The sequence below is a fragment of the Herpailurus yagouaroundi genome, unplaced genomic scaffold (genome assembly GCF_014898765.1).
Source record: "Herpailurus yagouaroundi ecotype Mexico unplaced genomic scaffold, PumYag 77, whole genome shotgun sequence".
NCBI classification, from domain to species: Eukaryota; Metazoa; Chordata; class Mammalia; order Carnivora; family Felidae; genus Herpailurus; species Herpailurus yagouaroundi.
In genome coordinates this window covers 83308578-83320782 of record NW_024412388.1, presented here as the reverse complement: position 1 = coordinate 83320782, position 12205 = coordinate 83308578, and the positions used below count along the sequence as shown (strand labels likewise).

Genomic DNA, 12205 nt, shown 5'->3' with positions numbered 1-12205 from the left:
GTTTACCACCTTATGCGGTGTTACCAGAACCCCAGGGGCATTTCTTTGGCATCAAGTATAATCCCTAACACCTCATCTGCCCCAGGAAAAGGTTATTTCATAAGAGGACATTTCAAACAAGCATTATCTTTTCTACATTAAAAGGGCTTACGTATGTGATAAATGCTGTGGATTTATCCTCTTTTATTTTGTGCTAACAAGATGGCATCACATATTTTATGGTAAAATAGATACAGTATATTCTGTCCCTTCATCATATTATTTCATATTTATTAAATAATTAAATATTGTAATTTAGGAAAGCATTGAGGTATAGAGATGAAGTATATAGTTCTAGCTTAATTGTATATAAATTAATTTGGCATTCATAGCATTACTTCCATTTGCTTGACTTGTTGACATAATTATAGCAAATTGATAATGGAAGTAACAATCTTAGATATTTCCACATAAATATGTTCTGCTAATATAAATTTTCAGTGGCAGTTTGGCTGAATTGAAACATGGGTTAAGTTTAGTTTACCTATCCTACTAACATCTCTAAAGGACTGGAGAACTCATTTTCCAGGGGCATTATGCAACCTGGCAAGTGGAGGCCAGTGTTTCAAAACAAGTGTGAATTTTCACCAAAGTATTTTCTTGGTCAGAAATCAGGATGACCTTGGAGTGCTGTAGTTTCCCAAGCCTCCATCAGCTAGATAAATGGGCTTTATTTTGTAAGAGAGAGAGAGAGAGAGAGAGAGAGAGAGGAGAAAGGGTGTTTTTACAGTCTTAGAAAAGAGACCTAGCAATTCCAGGTTACAGGCAGACATGGAACATTTGGGATTCAGTGGTGTCTATCACCAGCATTATGTGTCAGTAAAAGTGAAGATCAAAGGTTCTAGAAGAGGAGAAGGACAAAAGTGGAGAGGAAATAATTGTGGGATAATGAATAGTATGAGGGCATATTCGTGTTAACTTGAAACCACTTAGCATTCTTTCATGACACCCAGGTATCTTTCTAAATGAACTTGGTAAAGTACAGTTGAATAACCTTGAGATTTTAAAGCTCCATGATGTGATTTTGAATACTGATGGAGTTTGTTTAAGCACTATGATATTTCCTCTGCTTTTCATTTCTATTTTTGCCCTCTTCATGCAAAATAAAATTTATTTTCTGTACGGAGAAATCAATACTTTTACCATTTTGTTTTTCAGCTATTCCAGTAAATTGCAATCAACATTAGTTACAGCCTTTAAAGAGAATGTAGTAAGAATTTGAACACAATAAAATAGAGATACAGATTAGAACTTTGGCAAAGTACCTTTGCTATTGACAAAAGCATTTGTCAGGGACTATGGCTGTGTCTATATTGTGCTAAAAACCTGATGAAGAGGAAAAAAGCATCAATAGGTTTTACCTTCTGTCTATATGAACCAAACAAATGGTCTAACTAATAGCTATTGTTTAAAGTGAATGAATTTGGCTTACCATTGTGAACTTTATTCCATTTAGCAATGTATTTTAATTAACATTTGTATATTTAATACATATATACTTAGTAGAGGTGTTCTGCTCTTGAGTTCTTTTTAATAATTAATGGAATCTGAAACCCAGACTAGTGATTCTTGAATAAATGAAGACCTTGTTACAGTATATAAGAAACAATCTCCAAACATATATTTGTTTGTTGATAATATTTATATGTTAATATCCTCACATTTTGCTCTTCCATGAGCTAATATGCTTTCTTATTTGTATGTATTCCTTTTAGAAACTGCCAAGTTTTGGACCTTATCTTGAGCGGCGCAAGGAAATCATAGCAGAGAACAAGATTAGACAGAAAGAACAAAATGCAGCTTTTCCGCCACTTGAGAGAAAGCCTTTTATCCCCCGAAAGCCTATTCCTACCATCAAGGTAAAAATTAAGCTACATATATACTAATTAAATATACAATACAGCTAAGGTGTTTATTTGCTGTTTAAATGTTTCACTTATTTTTTTAAAAATACACTGAAAGTTTTCAAAAATCTACCTATGGTGATAGGAGAGCCTCTTTTGTTTGTACATTGTATACTTTTTAGAGTACTGTCATAACATACGTGTTTCATGGATATTTCTATATGTATTAAATAGGCCAGGAAATATTAAGGTGAATTCTTTGTCTTCTTATAGTCATTTTAAAATTATCTTCATCTGGGGCGCCTGGGTGGCTCAGTTGGTTAAGTGGCCGACTTCGGCTCAGGTCAGGATCTCACAGTCCGTGAGTTCGAGCCCCGCGTCAGGCTCTGTGCTGACCACTCAGAGCCTGGAGCCTGTTTCAGATTCTGTGTCTCCCTCTCTCTCTGACCCTCCCCCGTTCATGCTCTGTCTCTCTCTGTCTCAAAAATAAATAAACGTTAAAAAATAAAATAAAATAAAATAAAATAAAATTATCTTCATCTACAATTAAATCCAAGAGATATGTTAGCCATACAATACAACTGAATGATTAATATGCAATGTAATATCAATTTGGACAAATTTTGTCTAGTTCAATCTCTGGAAAGCCTGTACAAATGGGGTCTCAAGAGATTAGTTTCTGAGTAACAGCAAGAATTATCATTAAAGTAGAATTGTGGGTGTATTTGTATGTTTTCCTTTTAGAAACTGCCCAAGTTTTGGACCTTATCTTGAGCAGCACAAGGAATTCATAGCAGAGAAGAAGATTAGACAGAAAGAACAAAATGTAGCTTTGAACTTCTTATTTTGAGAGAGAGGCAGATTCACATACTATAGTCATAAGAAATAATACAGAAGGGTCTTGTTTAACCTTTACTCAGTTTCCCCAATGGTAACATGTTGTGGGTATCACAACCAGGATAATGACACAGATACAATCTACTGATCTTATTCAGATTTTTTAAATTCCTTATTTGTGTGTGCATGTCTGTATGTGTGCATCAGTGTGTTTACTTCTGTGTAATTCCACCACACGTGTAGATTCCTCTTTCAACCACCACAGTTCAGATACAAGATGTCCATCACTACAGAGATTGCCCTGTCATACCACACCTACTTCCTTCCTGCCCACCTTGCCCAAGATGAAATTGTCTTAATGAAAGAAAAGGGAGTGTTATAGGAATTACAGGACCACATTCCCTCTGAAATCACCATCACTGAATGTGGCTTCAGTTACTGAAACTTTTCTTCCATATTTAATGACAATATACTCCTACATTTCCATTTTCTGTTTGAGGCATCAGCTGGAAAGCTTTTTCTCAGGACCTCTCAGGGGAACCTCCCAGAAATTCATCTTTAGTTGTCAGCTGGGAATTGGAACACTTAAAAATTCCCTCTACCTCAGAAAGAGAGAGAGAGAGAGAGAGAGAAATATGTCCTATGTCAAACACAGTGGGGTTTACACTCGCTCTTACAAAATTTAGGTGATTCAAAGTTCTGAAAGGAAATACAGAAGTACACGAACACAAATTCTACCAGCACTTCAATACCATAATTCCAAATAAAGTGAATGCTTGGGACATTTAACAGCAGAATATCCCCATATACTCCTTAAGCTGTTTCCTTTGCATTATTTGTGTGCTACTAAAAGAATGAACTAGACACTGATGATAGAGAGAAGACCAGATCCTTCAGCTCTTCAGAAGCTTCCCCCTCCCTGTGTTTGGCTATGATTATTATATGATTTGGGGTTAAGTGAGAATTGTCCCACTTCTGTCTCTCTTCTAAATTAATTTGAATTAAATGTAAGAAATCATCTCTTCCTTATGTATAAAAAATCAAGAGAAATATATTATTTATATTTGAGAGAAAAGAAGTGCAAGGTGATTATGAAAACATTTTGACCTTTTCTAGCCTTCTATTCCTTCAGGGAATATAGTGATTACCTAGAAGCAAGACAAAAACAGAACAAAGAAAAAAACTTATTATAGTTGAATTCAAGCTGATCAATCACTAATCCAAATAAAATATCAAACTCAGCAGAATTAAATAAACCAAAGAAATGGGAAGTCAGGAAAGTAAGTAAATATTTTTTTAGTATCCAGGAGGAATAAGGAGTATTATTAAAAACAGTACAGGTTTATATTACTCTCCTAAGTTTATTTATTTTAGGTTATCCAAATTAAAGTATCCCTGGTGTTCATTGCATAAGCTTTAAGACATGGTAGATACCATATTCCCAGCATCTAAGACCATAATAGCGCTCGTGTAATAAAGGACTGCCATGGTAGATTTTCCCAATGTCCAATGGATTTTCCACTACCTTGGCTTCTCCTCAGGGTATCATACCCATTCTACCTGTTGTCATTTCTAGGAAGATGGTGTGACCTTTCAAGTAACATAATGGTGGAGTGCCTGAGTGGTTCAGTCGGTTAAGTGGCCAACTCATGATGTTGGCTCAAGTCATGATCTCACAGTTGTGACATAGAGCCCGCGTTGGGCTCCAAGCTCATTATGGAGCCTACTTGGGATTCTCTCTACCTCTCTCTCTGCCCCTCCCCTGCTCGTTTTCTCTCTCTCTCTCTCTCTCAGAATTAATGAATAAACATTTTTCAAAAACCACAATGGTAGCTGATAATTGTGGGTTGGTCTTTTTTGTTTGTTTTGTTGAGGATAGCATTTTCACTAGTTATAAAAGCAACTATCTTTTTGGAAAGTGAGGAATTACATTTGTTAAAATAATGACTTCTCACTTTATCTTGTTTTCTATAAGGCTTCCTATACTGTAGTGGGAGCATATGTTTTACAGGAAGAAGGAAGATACAGAGATCTGTTCCTGTCCCCAGAGAGATCCCCAGTTTCAGATGACTCCTGACTTCTAGAGTCATGATATTGTGTGTGTATGTGAATGTATGACTGTATTTTTAGTTATATCATTCATCCTCCAATATTCTAATATGGTTTACTAATGTAGGAGAGAAAGTTTATCTCCTGGAAGCATCCATGGAAGCATGTGGCAACGAGTAGCTCTAATGTGCCTATAATGTTCCAAATGCTATACATGTTTTATCTCATTTAATCTTCACAATACCTGGGATAGATACTATCTCTATATTCATTTTACAGATAATAAAATTGAGGAACAATGAAAAATTAAATAATTTTGCCAAGTCACATAGTAATTATTGGTAGAATGGGTGATGGAAATGAAACTGAGAATAGCTGGGTTAGGATATTCAAAAGATTCACTTATAATAGGAACTATAAAAGTTTGGATCCATTCTAGAAAATGTATGGAATATTCCTAGATTTAGATCATGAAAGATGAACATCAACATGGAATAATGAGAACATTTAGTAAAGGAATTTTAAGCACATGCATTTTGTCATAGTTGTATTACTAATCACTTGAGTGAGGGAAAATATGAAATAGGAGACCTATAAAATGAGACTATTGGGCAAAGAAGTTAAATTCCCCTCCCCAACACTCTGTAGTTTCATTTGTTTAGTTTTTTCTAATGTTACATCACAAAGATGAATATAAAAATTGCCCCCAAGCCTACTTAATCGTTATTAAAATTTAGATTTATAAAATTCTAGTCCTTCTTATATCTAAATATAATATATTAAAATAAACATGGAATGTTCTTATATTTTACATAAAAACTTCACAATAATTTATATAGCACTTTGATATCAAAATAATGTTTTAATATTTTACAATTTTTTTTAACATTTATTTATTATTGAGAGACAGAGAGAGACAAAGCATGAGTGGGGGGTGGGGGCAGAGAGAGAGGGAGACACAGAATCTGAAGCAGGCCCCAAGCTCTGAGCTATCAACACAGAGCCCGACGCGGGGCTTGAACTCACGAACTGCGAGATCATGACCTGAGCTGAAGTCGGACGCTTAACTGACTGAGCCACCCAGGCGCCCCAATAATATTTTATAATATAAATTTACTGTTAATTTTTTGGAAGTAACCTGTTAGAGCCTAGAGGGCACCATGCTCCTCCTGGAGAGAAGGCAGGTTAACAACCTGGAAGCAGACATCATGGAAACAGTGATCTGAAAAACACCCGGGACACACAGAGGGGGAGATTACTTGCTCCTCTCAGAGTACTTCCCTGAGAGCAGCAAGCATGGAAACTCCTCTCTGGGGACAAAGGAGCTGGCTGGTGCCATTTCCCTCCCCTGCCCCTCAGTATAAACACAGAACCACGTGCAGTACACAGCACAGTGCCAACATTGGCTGCCTAAATTGCTTACATCAGGTCCCACTCCCCCGTGCTCTGCAAGTACCACCCTTCTTGGTCAAGTTCATCTTAGTCCCAGTGCGGTGGGCCCAGCAGAAACCCCTGGCCACACCATGTCTCCTAACCAAAGAGTTCTGCAGAGTTTCAATTCTAGTGGAAGTAGTATCAGGTTTCATTTAACGAGCAGACCAGAATGTACCCAGTTAAAACACACCACACTCTGGTCAAGAACCAAACACTGCCCACTTCAGGCAAGGAGAACCTTGGCAGATGACTGATCTGAAGGATAGAACAGCCAAAACACAACAACAGAGCACACACGAGACACTTGTTGAAGCGCCAGGCCCTGGACACTTCATGACCTCTTCTTCATAAAGCCATTACTCTCAGAAGCAGGAAACATAGCAGGCTTTTCTAACACAGAGAACAAGGCAGAGACTTAGACAAAATGCCAAGGTGGAGGAACTCATCCCAAAAGAAAGAACAAGAAAAGGTCATGGCAAGGGATCTAATCAAAATAGATATATATGCCTGATGGAGAATTTAAGGAACAATCATAAGGATACTCACTGGGCTTGAGCAAAGAATAGAAGAAGACATCAGGAAGGCCCTTACCACACAGATAAAAGAGTTAAAAAACAATTAGAAATGAAAAATGCAATAACTGAGATTCAAAATAGACTCAATGCAATGAACACAAGAATAGAAGAAGCAGAGGAACAAATAAGTGATATGGGAGATAAAATAATGAAATATAACGAAGCTGAACAAAAGAGAGAAAGAAGAACTATGGAACACAAGACCAGATATGGGGAACTCAATGACTGCATGAAACATAGTAACATTCATGTCATAGGAGTCCCAGAAGAAGAGAGAGAAAAGGGGACAGAAAATGTATTTGAGGAAATAATAGCTGCAGACTTCCCTAACCTGACGAAGGAAACAGACTTCCAGATCCAAGAGGCACAGAGAACTATCATCAAAAGCAACAAAAGCAGGAAACACCAAGACATATTGTAATTAAATTTGCAAAATATAGCAATAAAGAAAGAATCCTGAGGAAGCAAGACAAAAGAAGTCCCTAACTTACAAGGGAAGGCAAATAAGGTTAAAAGCAGATCTCTCCACAGAAACTTGGCAGGCCAGAAGGGAGTTGCATGATATATTCAACATGTTGAATGAGACAAATCTGCAGCCAAGAATACTCTATCTAGTAAGGTTATCATTCAGAATAGGAGAGAGAGTTTCCCTGACAAACAAAAACTAAAGGAGCTTGTGACCACTAAACCAGCCCTGCAAGAAATATTAAAGGGGACTCTTTGAGTGCAAAGGAGAAACCAAAAGTGCAAAGACAAGAAAGGAGCAGAAGAAGTCTCCAGAAACAATGACAAAAACAGGTAATAAAATGGCACTTAATACATATCTATCAGTAATCACTCTGAATGTACTAATGGACTAAACACTCCAATCAAAAGACATAGGGTGTCAGAATAGATAGGGTGTCTACTGCCTTCAGAGACTCATTTTACACCTAAAGACACCAGCAGATTGAAAGCGAGGGGATGCAGAAACATTTATCTTGCAAATGGATGTCAAAAGAAAGTCAGAGTCACAATACTTCTTTCAGACAAACTAGATTTTAAACCAATGATTGTAACAACAGATGAAGAAGGGAACTACCCAACAAGAAAATCTAACAATTGTAAATATTTGTGCTCCCAACTTAGGAGTACCCAAATATATAAACCAATTAATAGCAAATATAAAGGAACTCATTGATAATAATACAATAATAGTAGAGGATTTTAACACCTAAGTAACATCAATGAACATATCATCTAAGCAGAAAATCAACAAGGAAACCATGGCTTTGAATGACACACTGGACCAGATGGACCAAACAGCTATATTTAGAACATTTCCTCCTAAAGCAGCAGAATGCACATTCTTTTCAAGTGTACATGGGACATTCTCCAGAATATATCACGTACTAGGTCACAAATCAGACCTCAACAAGTACAAAAAGATTGAAATCATACCATACATATTTTCTGAGCACAACACTATTAAAAAACCACAAGAAAAAAATTGGAAAGCCTTCAAATACACAGAGGTTAAATGACATCCTAGTAAACAATGAATGGGTCAACCAGGAAATCAAAGAAGAAATTAAAAAATACATGGAAACAAATAAAAATGAAAACATGATAATCCAAAACCATTGGGATGCAGCAAAAGTGGTCCTAAGAGGGAAGTAAGTATATAGCAATATTCAAGCAATGCATCAAGAGGCAAGAAAAATCTCAAATAAACAACCTAACCTTACACCTAAAAGAGGTAGAAATAGAACAACAAATGAAGCTTAAATCCATGACAAGGAGAGAAATAATAAATATTAGAACAAATAAATTATACAGAAAGTAAAAAAAAACAATAGAACATATCAATGAAACCAGGAGCTGGTTCTTTGAAAGTGATAAACCGCTTAAGCCAGGCTTATCAAAAAGAAAAAAGAAAGGACCAAAATAAATAAAATCACAAATGAGAGAGGAGAGATAACAAACAATACCCCAGAAATACAAACACTTATAACAGAATATTATGAAAAACTATGCCAACAAATTGGATAGCCTGGAAGAAATGGATACATTTCTAAAATCATAAAAACTACCAAAACTGAAATATGAATAAATAGAAAACTTGAATACATCAATAACCAGCAAAGAAATTGAATCAGTAACCAGATATCTCCCAACAAACAAAAGTCTAGGTCCAGATGGCTTCACAGGTGAGTTAAAGAGTAGTTAATACCTATTCTTCTCAAACTACTCCAAAAAATAGAAATGGAAGGAAAGCTTGCAAATTCATTCTATGAGGCCAGCATCACCCTCATGAAAACCAGATAAAGACTCCACTAAAAAAAAAGAGAACTATAGGCCAATATCCCTTATGAACATGGATGCAAATATTCTCAATAAAATACTAGCAAATTGAATCCAACAGTACATTAAAAGAATCATTTACCATGATCAAGTGGGATTTATTCCTAGGCTGCAAGGCTGGTCCAATATTCACAAATGAATCAACGTGATATACCACATTAATAAAGGATAGGAGCCATATGATTCTTTCAATAGATTCAAAAAGCATTTGACAAAGTAAAACATTCATGATAAAAACCCTCAACATAGTAGGGTTAAAGTGAAAATATCTCAACATAATAAAGGGCATATATGAGAAACCCACAGCTAATATCCTCATTGGGGAAAAACTGAGAGCTTTTCCTCTATGGTCAGGAACAAGACAGGGATGTTCACTCTCACCACTGTTATTTAACAGAGTACCAGAAGTCCTCACCTCAGCAATCAGACAACAAAAAGACATAAAAGCCATCCAAATCATCAAGGAAGAAGTCAAACCTTCACTATTTGCAGATGACATGATACTCTTTATAGAAAACCCAAAAGAGTCCACAAAAAATTACAAGAACTGATACACAAATTCAGTAAAGTCACAGGATATTAAATCAGTGTACAGAAATCTGTTGCAATTCTATACACCAATAATGAAGCAGCAGAAAGAGAAATCAAGGAATAAATCCCATTTGCAATTGCACCAAAAACTATAGATCCCTAAGAATAAACCTAACCAAAGAGGTGAAAGATCTTTACTATGAAAACTCTAAAACACCGATGAAAGAAATTGAGATGACACAAAGAAATGGAAAAACATTCCATGGCCATGGATTGAAAGAACAAGTATTATTAAAATGTCTGTATTACCCAAAGCAATCTACACATTTAATGTAATCCCTATCAAAATACCACCAGAATTTTTCTCAGAGCTAGAGCAAACAATCCTAATTTGTACGGAATCACAGAAGACCCCAAATAGCCAAAGCAATCTTGAAAAAGAAAAGCAAAGCTGGAGGCATCATGATTCCAGACTTCAAGCTATATTACAAAACTGTAGTTATCAAGACAGTATGGTGCTGGCACAAAGACAGACACATAGAACAATAAAACAGAATAGGAAACCCAGAAGTGGACCTACAACTATATGGTCAATTAATATTTTACAAAGCAGGAAAGAATATCCAATGGAAAAAGAGACAGTCTCTTCAACAATTGGTGTGGGGAAAACTGAACAGCAATGTGCAAAAGAATGAAACTGAACACTTTCTTTCACCATACCCAAAAACATAAATTCAAAATGAATTAGAGACCTAAATGTGAAACCATCAAAATCCTGGAAGAGAACATAGGCAGTAACTTCTTTGACATGGGCCATAGCAGCTTCTTACTAGATACGTTTCCGTAGGCAAGGGAAACAAAAGCAAAAACAAACTATTGGGACGTCTTCGATATATAAAGCTTCTACACAGAAAAGGAAACCATTAACAAAACTAAAAGGCAACCTCTGGAATGGGAGAAGATATTTGGAAATGACATATCTGATAAAGAGTTAGTATCCAAAATCTATAAAGAACTTACCAAACTCAACACCCAAAAAACGAATAACCCAGTTAAAAAAGGGGCAGAAGACGTGAATAGACATTTTTCCATAGAAGACCTAAAGATGGCCAAAAGACACATGAAAATATGCTCAACATCACTCATCATCAAGGAAATACAAGTCAAAACTACAATGAAGTATCACTTCACACCAGTCAGAATGGCTAAAATTAACAACACAGGAAACAACAGGTGTTGGCAAGGATGTAGAGAAAGGGGGACCTGCTTACACTGTTGGTGGAAATACAAACTGGTGCAGCCACTCAGGAAAACAGTATAGGGGTTCCTCCAAAAGTTAAAAATAGAACTACCCTATAATCCAGCAATTATGCTACTAGGTATTTACCGTGTGTGTGTGTGTGTGTGTGTGTGTGTGTGTGTGTGTGTGTAAACACACACACATACACATACATGCACACATAAAAAAGAATAAAGTCTTGACATTTGCAACAACGTGGATGGAGCTAGAGAGTATCCTACTAATTGAAATAAGGCAGTCAGAAAAAGACAAATACCATATAATTTCACTCATATGTGGAATTTAAGAAACAAAACAAATGATCATAGGAGGGAAAAAAGAGAGGCAAACCAAGAAACAGACTTTTAACTATAGAGAACAAACTGATGGTTACCAGAGGGGAGCCGGGCAAGGGGGATGGGTGAAATAGGTGATGGGGAGTAAGGAGAGCACTTGTTTTGATGAGTACCTGGTGGTGTATGGAAGTGTTTAATCACTAAAATTTACACCTGAAACTAATATTGCACTGTTAATTTTACACTGTTAATGTTAAATTTAAATAAAAACTAGAGAAAAAAAAGTAACCTATTGCTGAACCTTTAGGTTGTTTCCAGAATTTCATAGAAATAATGCTATTATAATTATCATTGTATAAAAATCTTTGTGTAGATGTCTTATTGTTTTCTCCAGAGAAATTACAGGTGAAATTTTAGGGCCTTTGATACGTATTGCCAACTTGCTCTCTGGGAAGAGTGTGCAAATTTACATTCCGCCAAAAAATATAAGAGGGCTCATTTTTTAGACACCCATCAACAATGAATTTATTTTTAATTTTAGCCAACATAATAGTCAAAAAAGTGCTTCATTTTTTCTTTAATTTTGAATGTCTAAGTAGTAGTGAGATCAGCATGTTTTTACATATTTTTGGGCCATGTCTTCTTTTGTGAACTTACTACTCATTTTTGACCAATTTTCTGCCAGAGTAATTATCTTTGTCTTACAGATTTTTTATAAACTTTTTATATATTGCCATTTGTCTCCTAATTTGTATTATAGTGTTTTTATATATACATACAGCAGCTTTAACTTTATGAAATTATATCTGGCAAAAGCTTATTTTGTGATTTTTCTCTCTATTTGCTCAGTGTAGCTTTTTTCCCTTTTTTCTTTTCAAGTTTTTATTCATTTAAGGTGTAGAACTTAGTTATTCATCACTTATGTATAACACCCAGTGCTCATCACAAGTGCCCTCCTTAATACCCATCACCCATTTA

General features: G+C 35.8%; 1 protein-coding gene across 1 annotated transcript in view; it reads left to right on the top strand.

Moving 5' to 3' along the window:
• The window catches only part of DPYD (dihydropyrimidine dehydrogenase), an 891530-nt gene that overhangs the window by 861111 nt on the left and 18214 nt on the right, over positions 1-12205 (top strand). Inside the window, exon 24 of the mRNA XM_040471061.1 lies at positions 1755-1898. Coding sequence (XP_040326995.1) covers positions 1755-1898 — 144 coding nt within the window. The remainder of the gene's footprint in view (positions 1-1754; positions 1899-12205) is intronic.